Source organism: Mastigoproctus giganteus, chromosome 8 (genome assembly GCF_048544385.1).
Source record: "Mastigoproctus giganteus isolate SK-2022 chromosome 8, ASM4854438v1, whole genome shotgun sequence".
In the NCBI taxonomy this organism is placed as follows: domain Eukaryota; kingdom Metazoa; phylum Arthropoda; class Arachnida; order Uropygi; family Thelyphonidae; genus Mastigoproctus; species Mastigoproctus giganteus.
Window position 1 is genome coordinate 25,185,828 of NC_143582.1, and position 17,287 is coordinate 25,203,114.

The 17,287-nt window shown below is 35.3% G+C and overlaps 1 protein-coding gene across 2 annotated transcripts in view; it reads left to right on the forward strand.

Annotated features, from left to right (window-relative positions):
- The first annotated feature begins 431 nt into the window (after positions 1 to 431).
- The window catches only part of GatA (glutamyl-tRNA(Gln) amidotransferase subunit A, mitochondrial), an 85,534-nt gene continuing 68,678 nt past the window's right edge, over positions 432 to 17,287 (forward strand). The window contains exons 1-2 of one of the 2 annotated variants that reach the window (XM_090379745.1): positions 432 to 622; positions 13,389 to 13,548. In XM_090379745.1, the coding sequence (XP_090235871.1) occupies positions 587 to 622; positions 13,389 to 13,548 (196 nt within the window). In that variant the 5' untranslated portion in view covers positions 432 to 586. The remainder of the gene's footprint in view (positions 623 to 13,388; positions 13,549 to 17,287) is intronic. The other variant, XR_016547294.1, reaches the window with a different exon arrangement.

Here is a 17,287-nt window from a genome sequence, read left to right on the forward strand (position 1 = left end):
CTTTTTGGAGTTTGCCAGTTGTTGTTATTATTATTATTAGTATCTTGAAATCATGAAAAGAGCAGCCGAAAAAAAAAATTGGTTTTGGCTGCAAGATTTCAAATATGTGCATTAAAGTTTTGCTTATCGTCTAGGATGATTCCAAGATGATTCCATATTTGCATGTAATAAATTTATGAATTTGGTTGTGATTTTTTATTTTCTGTTTGGCTCATTGTAGAATTACATCATTGCGTCATAGTTCACGTGTCGCCATCTATATCCGTTCAATTAAACCTGAGCGGCTGCCGAACATAATTATTGTGTATTGTGTGTGTACGAGGGGCTATATCGAAAAGAAGAATGTTTTGTTTGTGGCCGGCTAGCCAAGAGCATTTTTTTTCCCTTTTTCCCCCACTTAATAACTTATAATTTCGGAAATAATGCAGCTAATTGAATTCTTAGGATGTAATTTAATGGCTGCTTTGCGAACGTATTGTGTGCCGAAATTTTGTTTTTCAGTTATGATGTACATATCCCATTTGTGAAAGTTAGTGCTCCTAACCCATATTGAAGAAAAAAATTAGAACATATATCTGAAGACAATATGGGCACTTCTTTACTATCATTAAGCATTCGAGAGGTAAAGTAATAAAATAAAATATAAAATTAAGTTAATTTTAACACTACGCTGTATAGTAATGAATTTAACCTGGTATTGAATGGAATCGATTTTGACTTGTATTAATAAAAACTAACTGAAAGAAAACCAGGCTCTTGTTTATCATCAACGTAAAAAAATAAACCCCAAACGCTGTCAAATGATCATCCAGGTATTTTGTCTTTTAAATTTATATACGCTGTATAATTCTACAGAACAAATGAAGTAGTTTCAACCTCTAGCGCACGCAGGATATTTCAGTGGATAGTATTGCCAAGGATCATAGCAACTGCTTTGACTAGATAAAACTGCTTATGTATTTTGTTTTAATCGAATCTTTTTGGGGGTACTGAAGCTGAGCAGCACCCACTCTCTCCTGCCGCTTGCCCGAACAGTTAATGTGCATCTACTCTACATTAGTCTTTATTTACTCTGTATTATTTAGTGCAAGTGATGCATTTGCATCCATCTTCGTACATCTCACCTTTTTTATTATTAGCCATATAGTACAAGAAGCACGAGGCTTTGCTGCACCAGCCAAAAAAAAATTTCTGAGTTACTCAGAGAGAGAGAGAGAGAAAACAAGAGAAGTAGAAGGAAATGACCAGGACCCTGGGTGTGCCAGGCCCATACTCACCAGATGCTCTTGGGGTTATTACCGAAAGCCTTGATTAGGTTGCAGTACAGTCAAGTTGTGGACTTGCAACTAGGGTTGGAAGATTTATAAAATGAGAGAGATATTTTTTTTTTTTTGTCATTTTCTATATTAACAAATAGTATGTATTATCTTTTAGCATTTTCTTAATGTAGCACCAGGAGCCCAAATGGAAAATTTTACAAAATGGAAAACACTCCTATTAAATGACATAACTTCAGTACCCAGCCTGTGTAGAACAATGAATTAGTGATGTTGCCGTATTAAATAAAAATTTCATTAATTTAATCCATCAGAATTATGACAAACGATTGTAATGTAAAAAATACATATCTTATTTTTCATATAAAATTTCTTAATTTTTTATTTAGCATAAAAGTATTCTTATTACTAATTTTAATAGTCAATTTCAGGAGCTGATAGGATTTTTGAATCTTTCAAAAACACTTTAACAGTACCTGATGTGTTTGTTGCTTGTAGAACAGATTTCTCTCTTTGCAACCTTTTTCTCTTCTTTATATATACTGTCATATTTTACACTAAAAATTGCCATGTAGATTTTCATATGTTGCTAACTAGTCAGAGTATATAGTGTCTTTCAGCCAAACAAATCCCCCTGATCTTTTATGCTTGCAAGAAGAGATTTATTATTATTGACATGTTCAACTTTTGCAGAAGCATTCATTGTGTAAGCACAAAAAAAGTTTTAACTACTGTATATATAAAAAAAATAATAACATTGCACTGAAACAAAGACACTAAACCTGACATCGCTGTTATGTCTGTGTAAAACATCAAATCGGAAACTAAAGAAAGGAGAAGGTACCAGGACAAAAATTGCATTACATCAATGCATACAGGCCAAGGCCACAACATTTGATACTGAATTCTGATGGCAGCACCTCAGTAGCACTGCCATCAGGGGGATTAGGGGAAGCCGAATTACTTACCATTTGTTTTTATCATAGAGTTTAATGTATAGATGGTACATGCTTTGTATCATTTATATTAGTGTTCTGCAACCTTTTTCTCTTCATGGCACACCTTAAGTTGTCCATGACACAACACGGCACATCAAAATGTTTATCCCCCAAAAAGCATAGTTTAAGGAAATGTTAATATAAATATGCTGTTAGTCACAATAGAATAAATTATTATTCCAAAAATCCAACAGAAATTGGCTCATGCATATATTAACGTTTTATGAATCCTAAATCAATGTACAAAAGCAAAGTCAAAAAAAAAAAAAAAAAATCTATTAGTATTAAACCAAATAACTATGCATACCTTCAATGTGATACTTGTGCCTGCTTTGCTGAAAACAAACGGCTGACGCATGGCGGAATCATTGATAATGCAAGCCTCGTTTCTTCATCAGTGGATCTGAGTCTCTTCCTCTTTGATGTTTTAATTTCAGTCAAGGTCGAAAAGCCCAGTTCACACAAATATGTAGTCAAAAACAGTATTAACACATTAATTGCCATCTCGGAGATAGCCAGGTATTCTTTCCTTATTGACAACCAAAATGTGTCCGTGAGTGTTGGATACTCACAAAAAATAATTTACTGTCCCATATGTACAACATTGTGTTTCTGTAAAAATGGTGTTTTGAGAAATATAACAATGAGTAATATTACAAACATATATAAAAAATGTAATTGGGAGTAAATGTACAGTTAATTTCTTACAATAGGTAAAAGTTCTCAGTTGTCAATTTCTAATCATAATATGTATAGTATTATTTATAGGTATACAGCTTCAGCAAAGTTCATGGCACACCTGTCATCTTGTGGCTGCACACCAGTTGCGGAATACTGATTTATATGTTATGTTAAATATTTTTTTTTTTTTTTTGAAATCCTGAGTATTTATAAAATTATAATAATACAAATCCTGCATGTTATAGGGTCGGTTCAGCAGTTAACCTGGCAGCCAGCCTCTAACTTAAGAAACTTGTTTGAAAAACTGGCCAGTCGTCGACATTGACTGCAACCTACAAACCTGGCATCTCTTTAGCAGTCTCTCTCTCTCTTCCTGTACGGTATTTCTTTATGACAATCATTAATCCCCACACCTGTTGGAAAATACCCAAGTTCGAGTCATGTTGATGGTATGAGGAATTTTTATGGGCCGTTTTCACAACGTTGCTTGAGTTAGTCAGTCTCAAGCGAGAGTAGCCTGGTTTTTTTCTACTGGACTCAGGGTTTTTCATCCAGCAAACAGAAAATTGACCACAGAACACACACAATTTACAGAAAGTACACGGAGCAATATGGCCATAGTTGCTGATGCTCCTAAAACCATATGACAATCATTAATCTTTTTGCTCTTCACTGCACCTTTTCAGCATATCCACATCCTTTCTGAAATGGAGTCTCCAAACTTGTATACAATAATCAAGATAAGGCCTAACCAATGTTTTAAAATTTATTTTTTATATACACATGATCATGCACAAAAAATTGAGAAATTGAGGTCCTGTAAATTTCATTATCTTTCTATACATTAAAATAATTTTCCTCCTAATGATATTTATTCAGCCAATGGGAGAAGAGATGCGGGTTATGTGGTAATACGTAACAAATAGAAGCTTGTTTTACTGTGGTAAGAAAAACTTCTGTTTAAGAGTGGCCATGCGCTATGTTTATGACCATGTGGTACCATTCTTGATTTCCATATGTAATGTATTTATTTAAATAAACTAAATGTAACAAGGCATAATATTTTAACAGTTTAAGATTCTATATCTATACATATAATATCAGTGTAGATACACCATAGACAACTCTTAAAGAAAAACTACGATCGTAGTGTGAAAGCCAACTAACTTTGAAATGGTGCCTTCTGGGTGGTGGTGCCCACCGAGAATAACTGACAAGTCTTCTTTATTAGCGAAGTGTTAACTTATTTGAGGTAGTGCAATACATGGTAACTTGTTGTGAAGGATGAGCACAATATGAGATACAGATGAAATGATGCCTTTCACACTACAATTTTAGTTTTCCTTAAGAGTTGTCTATGGTGTATCTACACCGATATTATATAGAGTAGTAATGTATTTATGTATTCATAGCTGAGGAAGAGAGACGCACAGAGGTGAAACTTCTGTAAGTTTTTTTTATTATTTTATCAAAAGAAGCGAGCGCAGTGAGCAGGGGGTGAAGCCCCTAGTGATTATTATAATAATTTTTGTTTTTTGTGGATAACCAATGCTTCCAAAGTTTAAAAATATAACTGCTGTTTTTTCACTCCACCTCTGAACAGAACTAAACAATGTGAGTGAAAGGGGAGGAGACATTTCTTCCCAAGACCCAGTTGATGGGGATGGCTTGACAGAAAAAAGTACCCTCTTGGAAGCAAACACCATAACAATAACTAATTTTTGGGTGGGGTGGCCTGAATGTGGGTTTGTACTTGCACATAAATATATGGTTGGGCCTTGTCTCTAATCAAAACTCTGATTAAGGAAAGTGCAAGATGCCTACTTTTAACAAAGTAATATTACAAGGAGGATGTATACTTGGTTTTGAAATATTATGTTTTTAATAACTTCTAGCATTTTATATAGGGTTGGTAGCACTCTGTTAATGCTGATATTGGAGAAAATTTCTAGGAGAAACACGAGAGTGTGGGTGGGATTAACAATTCATTAATCATAACAGTATGATTAATACTGTTATGATTTATGAATTCAATATAATGAATTCATAACAGTATAATAATAATATTAAATCATAAAAACAAAGATCTTTAATTCATACTTTCTAGAATTGTATATATTTTTTTAGAATTTTGTGTGCCTTACATTTTGTTCAAGACCTTTTAAGTAATTGCAATTATAATTGCAAAAAAAAAAAACTGGAAGTGATATTTTATTAAATTCAAATTATGTACAGGATGTCCCACTTCAGGAGGTGATTTATGAGGTCAATCAACATGTTTCTGATTTTCAACCATTATTAAGCTATGGTTATTTGAAAGGTAGCATTTATGGGCATATACACAGTAAGGATGGACATTTATACAAGCCAGCTGTGAACATAGTTTGTTTTCCAATGAAGATAATACACACATATGAGTTTTTTTTTTTTACAAGCTTTGCAATGATAATGTCAGTGGCTGCCATTGAGGAATATTAGAATTTATGTCCTGAGAGGACATAAATTCAAATTGAGGAAAGACAGTTGTAGAATAGATGTGTGGAAATTTGCCTTTAGCCAGCGGGTGGTTGATTGTTGAAGCAAATTTCCATCTATTGTTGTGGAAGTTGACAGCTTAAATAAATTCAAGGCAGAACTAGATTTGTTCAAGACCTTTTAAGTAACTTTCTCATATTATAATTGCGAAAAAAACTGGAAGTGATATTTTATTAAATTCAAATTATGTACAGGATGGCCCACTTCAGGAGGTGATTTATGAGGTCAATCAACATGTCTCTGATTTTCAACCATTATTAAGCTATGGTTATTTGAAAGGTAGCGTTTATGGGCATATACACAGTAAGGAAAGGGTTTTTTTTTTTTTTTTCTCTGCTGATGCCTTATAAGCTTTCTTGCATCATATGCCTCTACTAATGCTAATGACATTTTCACTCAGAATGACCTTGGGAACAACCTTCTGAAGTTATGACATAAAGTTGGGGGCACCCTATGTATACATATTCACAAATATAGGTTGGCTTAACATCAAAACTAGCATGACAATGTCATATGACAATAGTGAAACCCTGTAAAATTTCTGGTGGGAAATAGGTTTTACTGATTTTATTCTAATTAAGAATACAACATCAGGCTTAACATCAGAACTAGCATGACAATTAATGTCATATGACAATAGTAAAATCCTGTAAAATTTCTGGTGGGAAATAGGTTTTACTGATTTTATTTTAATTAAGAATGCAAACATAAAAGATGACAATGATTGCATTTTAATGGTATTCTGAGTTACATTTTATTTAATTATGAAGTACATCTTGGCTACATCTACAAATCTTATTCCACAAATTCCTTAACCTTACAGGACAAAAAGGGCACATTATGCTTTTGTAATTCACTTTCCTTTTCTTTTGTTGAAGGCTGCATGTACACAGTATTCCTCTAATTTTGCACATTATGGCTTAAGCTGCCAGTGTGCTATCAAATGCCAAATACCCAACCAACTAGCCAGCCAGCCAGTATAGGATTCCTTTTAATTTTTAAAATTTTGAACTTTCATCCAGCCTGTCCTCTGTTTCATTGTATGTAAATCTCAGACTCATAAACAAATTGGCTATTTTGACAGACTTAGTTTTCTGCTTCTGTGACATGACAGTATGGTCAGCATTGTCAATATATGGACAATATTGTCAGCGAAATGGGAAATATATGTGTAAAAAGGATAGGTGGAATAGGATGAGAATATGTCTGCCAGGGGCAAAAGTTGATGTTATAGAGCAGATATCATTTTTAACGGCACAAAAGGTAATATTGTTTTACGTGTTGGCACTAATGACATTGAATAGGAGATTTGCAGACTTACTTTGCAAGTACAGGGCAGTGTTGAAAAAAAAAGTCACGAGTTAGGGTTAAATTTGAAAGTGTCTGCAATTCTGCCCAAACATGATAGGAGTGAGTATATGATGAGAGCATTGTCAATCAGTTTGGCCTGGAGAGATTGTGCGAGGCTCATCAGGTAGAATTTTCTCAATGTGGTCTGTGCTTGATAACAGAAGAGACTGCTTCTAAGGGTGCAAGAATATATTGCTGATGCTATCGAGGTAGTCGGGTTAGAAAACTGCTAGCTTAGAGGGATACACAAATTGATTAATTTACGGTAGCCTCAGGCAGAGGTGAAAGTGATTCTTGCACTACTTCTATTGGAATGAGCAGCAGCCTGGAATGCAAGGTGCTGTGGATTTCAAGGACTGCTGGGAGTCTTCATGAAACAAGTAAATACATGGGCTATTTTTTTAGGGTAACTAAAAAAAGTAAGGACAGGTGCATGTACACCAATGGTAGGAGCATAGTAAATAAATTTGATGAATTTGAGATACTGGTCAAGACATAAATGCAGATATTGTTGGGATATCAGAGATGATGTATCACTCGGATATAAAGGATGCAGAATTTGAATATGGAGAGTACATTGTATACAGAAAGGACCGACGGGATAGGAGAGGTTATTTAAGAAGCACATAAAATCTAAGGCAGTGCATCCAGTTGACATGGGTAGCCGGTGCAATGTTGAGTCAGTTTGATGAGTCCAATGTTGAGTCTGTTTCACTACTCTGCCACCAAGTGAAAGTCCATTGGGCAAATACCACCTGGTGTCCATCCCTGGCGCGAGGAGTCGAGCCTGGGTCTACTGACTCTGGCAGTGAATATTGTACCTAGATCCCGCACCCATCAGTAAGTGTGCAAGACTGGTGGATGATAGCAATCCCACTCCTGGGCTGCCCACACCCAAGAGCCAGCAAAAAAAAAAAAAAAAACATGCCCCAACTAGGAGAATACCCCTTACTAGTGAGTGCAACAATCCTGCCTCATGGTAATTCCATGAAGCCTGCAAAAAAAAAAGTTTTCTCCCCTCCCAGACAGAATGCCTATCCATCCAAAGGAGAGAGAGAGAGGGAAAAAAAGTGTACAGGTGTTTACTCAATATTAGTAGCCACAGGTATATGCCTCCTTTTATTAAATGTCAACCTGGAAAACCATTGAAATTCTACAAAATTGCTTTCATTAGACAGCAAAATTAATTCAGAATCCCTAATAAAATTAGGTACAAAATTAAATAAGTCTAATCTAAATTCTTCATACAAATTGCATTCATATAAGATATGAACCCATGTTTCCAACCTTCCACAAACACAGTAAGGATCTTCCACTAAACCAAATCGATGCAACTTACTTTTTAAGGAACCATGCCCTGTAATCAAATATGAGCATTCCATACTTGGATAAAACCAGCAATACAATTTGTTATTAAAATGAAATTTGACACTAGGTATAAATAAATAAGTTACCCTACCAGTACTACTGGAATTCCAATGGTCCTGCCATAATTTAATTAATTTCACCAAAATTTCTTTCTTCTGTTTGCTAATTCCAAAAGAAACCTCGTTAGTAATCCCCATAAATGTAATTTGTTTTCCCTTACGTATAAAATAACAAAAAACCTCTCTACACAACTGCTAAATCCAAAAGCAATACCCCCGCACTCACCTGTAGAGCATTGGTCAAAACCATCTCACAAACACTTAAAATAGTTAACATTATTTTTTGGACTGATAATAGCTTTTGTTTAAATTTTACATTGACAGTACGAACGTACCAGATTGATGCAGCATACAACACAATCGGAATAAAAATAGCTTTATAATATAGATACAAAATGCACTTACCTAATCCCCAATCTTTTCTGGTAACTCTAACTATAGAGGCAGTGTAATTTTTTATTTTCCTACTTAAATAATTCAAATGTTGTGAAAACAATAACTTCTCATCTATGATAACCCCTAAATATTTTACCTGGGAAACAAGAGGAATTTGTTTACTGTTTGTTAATAATCAAGGTGGTCTGTTGTAGTCGAATTTTCCTTTTAATAACATCATGACAGTTTTTGTAGATTAAATTTTTAGTTTGTTTAATGTGGCCCAATCAGTCAAATCCTGAACAATAATCTCCATTCTACTTTGTAAGACTACTCTAAATCTCCCTGTCACACACACAAAACTAAATCATCCGCATAAGCCAACTTATGACAATTAGGGATTGTTCTACTTAACCACTGGTTTAAGACCAGATTCCATAAAATAGGACCCAACACAGATCCACGGAGCAATATGGTCTTAGTTGCTAATGCTCCTAAAAACCAAATAACTAACTAACACAGATCCCTGTGGACAACTGTGATCAATAACTCTATTAAATGTTTGCTAATTGCAAACATTTAATAGAGTTATTGGGATTGTAATAGAGATGTTGGGATCGTTTAATTCTCTTAATGAAAAAAAGAACACTTTGATACCATACAGTATCAAATTCTCCTTCAAAATCTATGAATAATACTAGCACATTTCTCACTAGAATTTACACTAAAATTAATTAAATCATGTATGGCATCTTCTGTTGAGCTATATCTTTTAAAACCATACTGACATTTAAAATGAAGATTTTCTTCCTTGAACAATTTCTCTAGCCTTAACAACAACAACAATCTTTTCAGTATTTTGCCGAAATAATGAATTTGCTAATAATGAAATGGGTCTATAACCTCTAGGATCAGTCAATAATTTGCCAGATTTTTGTAATAATTTTAACAGAGCAATTTTCCAAAATCCTGGAAAAACTCCTTTCAATAAACACTTATTATACATGTTAACCATTATTTCTGGACACAACTCAACAAACTTTTTAACACAGTTATTTTTCAATCAAGTCTAAATGTGGTGTTTTATTATCCCCAACCTTAGAACATACAAATTTCACTTCATCAATATTAAACAACTCCATCTCAGATGATCTAGTGCCGACCGGGCTAGCCGGGTGGGTAAAGTGCCTGCCCGGCAACTGAAAGGTCGCGGGTTCGAATCCTGCCTCGGGCTTGGATCAGAGTAGAAAATGCAAAAACCTTGGGAGGTGCAATTTGGCCGCAGAAGCCGATGTGCTGACAACTAAAAAAAGATGATCCAGTATACACTGTTCATTCCTTTGTCTAATTTGTTGCTGCTGTACACTATCTTCCTTACAACTGTCATTCAAAAATAAAGTACTAGTAATAGCAGAAATTGTAGAGTACCAATCAATACTCAGTATCATTTGAATACACAGTATATTAATTAAATTATTAACATTAAACTTGTTTCTGGTTAACTTAAACAACAATCCCCGTGGCTCACTATTTCCAGTAGTACAGACCAATTCTTTCCATGCATTAATTTTGTGTTAGATTGCCTTATGATATTCTCTCCTCTTAATTTTATACATTTCTTTATACCTTAATGCTTCATAATTACTCCTACCCCTAACCCTCTGAAAAAGCTTCCTAATTCTAAACACTTCTCTCCTTTGTAACCTCTCTGTTTCCTTCTCTTAGCAGCCAAATTTAAAGCATTAAAAATGGAAGACTGAACAAAAAATGCATATTCAGAAGCCATTAATGAATTTAAATTGTCCCTAGTATAAACTGAAAAACTATGTAACACAGCACTTTTAAATTTGTCCCACTTAATATTCTTATAATTAAATCTCAAAGTACCATCTATTGACAAATCTGTGTTGCTAATTTCTGATAAATTTATAATTATTACAATTGCTCTATGATCACTTAGTCATATTTGTAACAACATCCCAAGAACTAACTTTTCTATTTAATTGATTATTTACCAAGGTGATATCAATATTGGAAAAACCATGAATGTTATCAAAAGTATGGGATTTAAAAGGTTCATTCAAAACACTTAAATTATGACATAAAATAAATTCCTCTAATTATTATTATTATTAGTCATATAGTGCAAGGAAGCATGAGGCTTATGCTGCACCAGCCAAAAAAAAAAATTCTGAATTGCCCCGAGAGAGAGAGAAGTAGAAGGGAATCACCAAGAAAAAGAATGATGATGATATCCAGCTCAGGACCCTGGGTGTGCCAAGCCCATATTCACAAGATGTGAGCCCCTGGATATTATGATACTAATGTATATGGCTTTTTTGTATTGCATTTTGTATTCCACATTAGTATTGCATTTTTCAATCTGATTACAGTACATATATGTGCTCATTATAATTTGTGGAATATAGCTGGTATGCATAAACATGTTGGCGTGATGCAGTGGTAGAACGGCATAAAATATTATAGGATTGCAGAGGTATTTCAATGTAGTAGTTGAAATCAGATTAAAAATCATACATTTTACTTGCATTTGATTTCAATCATGGAGAGACTTTCTGCCCTCAGAATCTCTCTCTCTCCAGATGTTGAGAGCAGATTATTTGTCTCTAAATAAGACATAAGTGCACAGCTTAGTGCTTAGGACTCTGTGCTAGGTCTTCTGTGAGATTTCAATTATACAGAGCAAAAAATCTCTGCATAATTTAAATCAATGCAGTAAATCATTTAAATTTTGATTTCAACTGCTGCATTGAAATACCCCTCAATCCTGTAGTATTGTACTGCTTAGAGCCAGTACAGCCCAATTCTGTGTAAACATAACAGTTGTTTTCTTTATAAATGGAAGTTTTACTTCCATACATTGCTTGGCTGTTCACTTAAACAAAATGGATTATAATAGTTTAGCATATGTTTGCTAAATATAAATAGAGACCACCCAACAGCTGATGAGAGGCTAGTAAGCTTCAAGAAAAGCCGTCCTTATGTTGTCTCAGAGTTTTAAATTGTATGGTGGATTCACCTGTTCTAGTAATGCTATACAATTTAAAAAGATATTAGCAACTTAGGCACAACTGTGGATAACAGTGTCTGTCTCTAAGTCGAACATAAACCCATGCCTTAGTGCTGAAGACTTATTGCTCAATCTTCGTAAGTACAGAAAGTCTCTCCATGTTCAAAATCGATTGCAGGTAAAGCATGTGAATTTTGATTTGAGCATAAATATTTTATTACTATTAGAATGTATCATGCATGTACAATGTATTATAAATGGTTCTGACATCCATTGTCTAGTCTCAACCACATGTAGCGTGGCAGACAAAAAGACTGCATCACTTGTGAATTTTGCAAATATTGTGTTTTGCAGTGCTCCATTGTTGGTTGCAGAAATGTGGAATATATATCTCTGTGAATGAAATCCAGTAAAAAGACTCCACCTGATATATCTAATTGCCATAAATATCTTCCCAAAGGGTAAAATGCATAATTAATGGAAATATGAGAAATCATGCAAATGGCAATCATGACAACCAAACATACATTTTATTGCATTTTTGTGTACAAACTGAAATGACGAGTTAACGTAATAGTATTATAAACTGTAAATCAGAAAAATAATAATAGATGGGCGCCTCCGTAGCTAGGCGGGAAGGAGCAACAGTGCGTAGTCACGCTTCTTGATTAGACTGGGGTTCGAGCCTGTCACCACCAAATACGGAGGATGCAGAAAGGTCAGGGAATGACCACCGCATATTCCCGGAGCAATATGACCTTAGTTGCTAATGCTCCTTAAAAACAAACAAACATCAGAAAAATAAGTCCTCAGTATTTTGTTGTTCCTCCTCGAGCTGCAATTACAGCCTTGCAACGATCTGGCATAGAGTTAATCAACTTCTGGATATAGATATATGGTTGCCCAATTTCGTGGTACCACATCCTTACAATGCTCTCCTGCAGCTGAATCTTACTTGTTGGCTTTTTCTGAGCAATTTTAGACAACATTATGTACAGGAATTTTCAATAGGGTTCAAATCTGCACTGTTGCCAGGCCAGTTCAACATTGTAATGCCAGTATTTCTGAGGTATGACTGGTACACCTTAAGGGAAAACGTTGGCATAAGTATGTTTTAAGCCTTGTGAGACAAGAAGACAAACTCATCATTAAATCTAAATAGCATAAAACTTGCTAATTTTGCTGTTTGGAGAGGTGCTGAGTCCTGTTTAAAAATGCAGTTTTAGACGTCTGTGTAGTGATCTCTAATAACGGGCTTCAGGAACTCCTCCAAGATAGCAGTGTAGGTTTCTGCATTCATCGTTCCATTAATAAACTTAATTTGCCCCACCCCTTTGCTTGTTATGCCTCCCCAGACCATCTGACCGGCGGGGAACTTTACGGTCAGTGCTATACATTCAGGATGGTATGCCACTGATTTTCGTCTTCTGACATACTGCTTTCCATCCGAGCCATGCAGCGCTGAAACATGCATTTTAGCCCAAGCAAGCTGCTTCTTCTTCTTGGGCCGATAGTCATGCAGACCATGTTCCGAAAGCCATCTTTGGATAGTTCATGCACTTGTTTCAACACCAGAGGCCATCTCAAAGTTCAGTTTTAGATAAGTGATAAGTGTATTCAATTAGTTTAATTGATTTAACTTTGATTACATTTGTTAAATTAATTGGATGTTCTCTGCTTTATACTTATGTATCCTAATTTTTTTTTAAAATAGATATCTAGTATGTTGCAGAGTGGTTCTGTTAGTGCTTCTGAACTCTGTTCACTGTGTCTGAAGAGAATCAAAGATACCAAGAGTTTGAATGCTTTCATAACAGTGACTTCAGAATTAGCTCAGCAGCAAGCAGCCAAAACTGATCACAGGATAAGCCAAGGTAAGGTAATAAATGAAATTAATATCTTTTGGTTTTGTTGTAAACATGATTTGATTTTATGTGATACTGTATTATTTTCTTTGGAATGAACTATTTATGGTTGGGAATCATAAAAAAAAAAGAGCTCAGCACTTTATTTAATGAAAAAAAATTCGAGTCTACAGGCCAGTAAGGCCTGTAGACTCCTGGGGTTGATGGCATGTATCCTATAATTTTAAAGGAGGCGGCAAGTGAGTGCATTGAACCATTGAAGCTAATTATGTGAGCATCACTGGACTTTGGAGTGATTCCGTTGGATTGGAAAAGTGCCAACGTATCTCCAATACATAAGGGTGGTTCTAAGAGTGAAGTGGGAAATTACCGGCCTGTTAGTCTAACTTGAGTAGTAGGGAAAATCATGGAGACAATGATCAAAGTTGGAATTCAGAATCATTTAGATAGAAATGGAATTCTGAATGATACTTAGCATGGTTTTGTAAAGGAATCATAAAAAACCATGGTCAATTAATCTGGTTAGCTATTTTGACAGGGTCACTCAAGAGCTGGACTTTGGGAATAATTTCAACATTGTTTATTTGGATTTTAGCAAGCATTTTTTTTTTTTTTTTTATGAAAACCAGCAATCCCACTATGTCCCAGTCATGTGGGATGATTAATTAAAAAATACGAAGCAGGACAAAGTTTGTCATCTATTGCAAGGAATTAGGTCTCGCTGCTTCAACAGGGAACACTATTTTAAGGGACAATGTGCGTATAAAAGAACATGTTAAAGGATCAACGCATTTAAGATCAACAGTGATCACAAAACAGCATTCAGGTGCTATATTGAAGATGGGAAAGCTATTAATAATATGGATGGAAAATCAGATTCAGAAGTAAGTGCCTCTGAGTCCAACGGCTATTCAAGCAAAAGCAAGAAGTATTTATGAAGATATTAAGGATAAGTACGGCGAACCCCAAACCAAGTTCATGGCAAGCAACGGGTGGTTTAATAGGTTCAAGCATCACTCTGGTTTCCAAATCATTAAAGTATGTGGTGAAGTTGCCAGTGCCGATTCTGCAACTGCAGAGAAATTTTGTATGTGTTGGGAAAAAAAAAACCTTCTAAATCTCCACAGCTCTCAACTTCTGCAGCGGTGTGCTTATCAGCTGGAGAGTTAATTCTGGCAACAATGCTCGAAAGGTAAAACTTGCTGATGTTATGCCTGTCTCCTCTCTCTTTTTGTAATTTTATAATTTTGAAATTTTGAAATTTTTTGTAATTTTGTACACTTCTGTAATTTTTCCTGCACATGAGATAAAAAATTGAATAAATAATTCTATTTACATGTTCGTCGAACATTTATTTTTTGCTTCAATCAAATTCAATGAAATTTGTGAGTTCTGCATAAGCATTTAGGGAAATGCAGAACTCACAAATTTCATTGTGTTCCACGGAACGCAACTCTTATGTAAGTTGGGGAGTGGCTGTATTTAGATGTCAGATATGATGGTCTGACTATTAAACTTCAAGTTGTCAAAGTATAATTGGATAATTTTCCAGTTAAGCCTGTATAGTACTGAATGTGCTGAGTGTAGAATATGCTCCAATATGAAAAGAGACTAGTTTTTCCTTCAATAATGCCAAGAGATCTAGTTGCAGGAAAATATGATTTTGTGGTTTCTGGATAAAGGGTTAGGTGAGTGTAAGGAAAACATAAACAGTAAAGATGTGTCCTCTGCTTATTACTCTTTTGGCCTCATGAAAGTAGAGCACTCACAGTAATATATTTAGGTATGGGTGCCAGCTGTCCTCCCCCACCCTTTGATAGCAAGGCTCTAGGAAATGGTCCACTTCAGTGCTTCCTTGGTTTTCCAACAAAAATACATTAGAAGAATGCTGAACTATCTTAATATCAAGAAATCTCTATATCTTGTTAGCATTTTTCTGCTTGTTCTTAATTCCTGTCCTTAATACTTCCTTAACTCCTGTTTTGTGTCACCTTTTTATACAAACGTATTACACTGATATTTCTGATCTGCACCTGGGGCAGATCAGATCTATCCAGTTATATTATAGGAGTCAGCAAAGGAAGTAAGAAAACCCTTAGCCATAATTGTGAGAGCATCCTTGGACTCAGGGGAAGTCCCCACAGACTGGTGATGTGCAAGTGTATCCCCAATTCACAAAGGGGGATCTAAGGGTAACACGAGTAATTACAGACCAGTTAGTTTAACTTCTGTTCCGGGGAACATAATGGAGTCACTGGTTAAAACATGTATTGCAGCATCATCTAGACAAGACTGCAATAATAATTCAGACAAAGCATGGGTTTGTTAAGGGAAAGTCTTGTCTGACAAATTTGATTGGATACTATGATGTGGTTATAATGGAACTGGATGCAAAAAATAACTTTGATATCATATACTTGGATTTCAGGAAAGCTTTTGACACTGTTGTGGATGGAAGACTACTGTACAGATTGGAGCAGTATGGTATTAAGGGTATTTTGGGGTTTTCATAAAAAAAAAAAAAAAAAAAAGTTGCTACAATGGATAAAAGGGTGGTTGAGTGGGAGAAGACAGAGAGTAATAATCAATGATCGCTGCTCTTCTTGGACTAATATTATTAGTGGAGTCCCCTAGGGTTCGGTATTGGACCCACTGTTGTTTTGTATATTTATCAATGATATTGATGAAGGTATATCATGCTTAATGTCGAAGTTTGCAGGTGATACAAAGGTTGGCAGGATTGTTAATGACAGTAATGGCAGTGTTGCTACTGCAACAGGAGCTAGAAAATATGGACTGAGAAGTGGCAACTGAAATTTAATATTGACAAATGCAAAGTATTGCATATGGGTAGAAGTAATCTCAGAGAAACGTACCAACTGTGTGGTACTACATTTAAGATGTAGAATATGAAAAAGACCTGGGAGTAATTGTGCAGTCAGATATGAATTTTTTTGAGCAGTGCAGACAGGCTGCTAGAGCAGGTCACGGGGTATTGTCAATGATATACAGAAATTTTGCTAGTATGGAAAAGGAGGTGATTATCCCTTTGTATGAGGTAATGGTCAGGCCATGCATACAGGTCTGGAGGCTTCATTTTAGGAAAGATGTTGAGTTGCTTGAGTGTGTACAGAGAAGGGCAACAAGATTGGTGAGTGGAATGAAGGGGTCCTGTTACCAAGAGAGGCTTAAGTTCTGCAAATTTCAGTGGCTGGAGACTAGGCATCTGTGAAGCAATCTGATTGAGGTGTATAAAGCCCTGAATGGGTTGAGCACGCTGAATTCTGATGGGATTCTTCCACTTGCTCAGATTGCAAACCTGAGGGGGCATAAATTCAAATTGTCGATAGACAAGTGTAGAATAGACGTGCAGAAATTTTCCTTTAGCCAGCAGGTGGTTAATTGCTTGAACAAACTTCCATCTGTCATTGAAATTGATAGCTTAAATAAATTCAAGGGGGAACTGGACAGAGTTTTAGAGGGAACAGATGTGTGAAATTGTTTTTTTTTTGTTTTTTTTTTTTTGTTTTGGCTGGTAATACATAAGCTCATACGGTTGCTTTGTTTTATCACATGCCTCCGTTACTACTACTACTTCTACATCTGAGGTATTGCCCAAAAACTTTTCTTAAATGCCTAAATTCTATCCAAAAGAAGGTAATTGAGGATTCCTCACTTATGAACTGACTCTTTGCATTAACACACATTCAGGCATCTCCGTGGCAAGGTGGGAAGGAGCAGCAGTGCG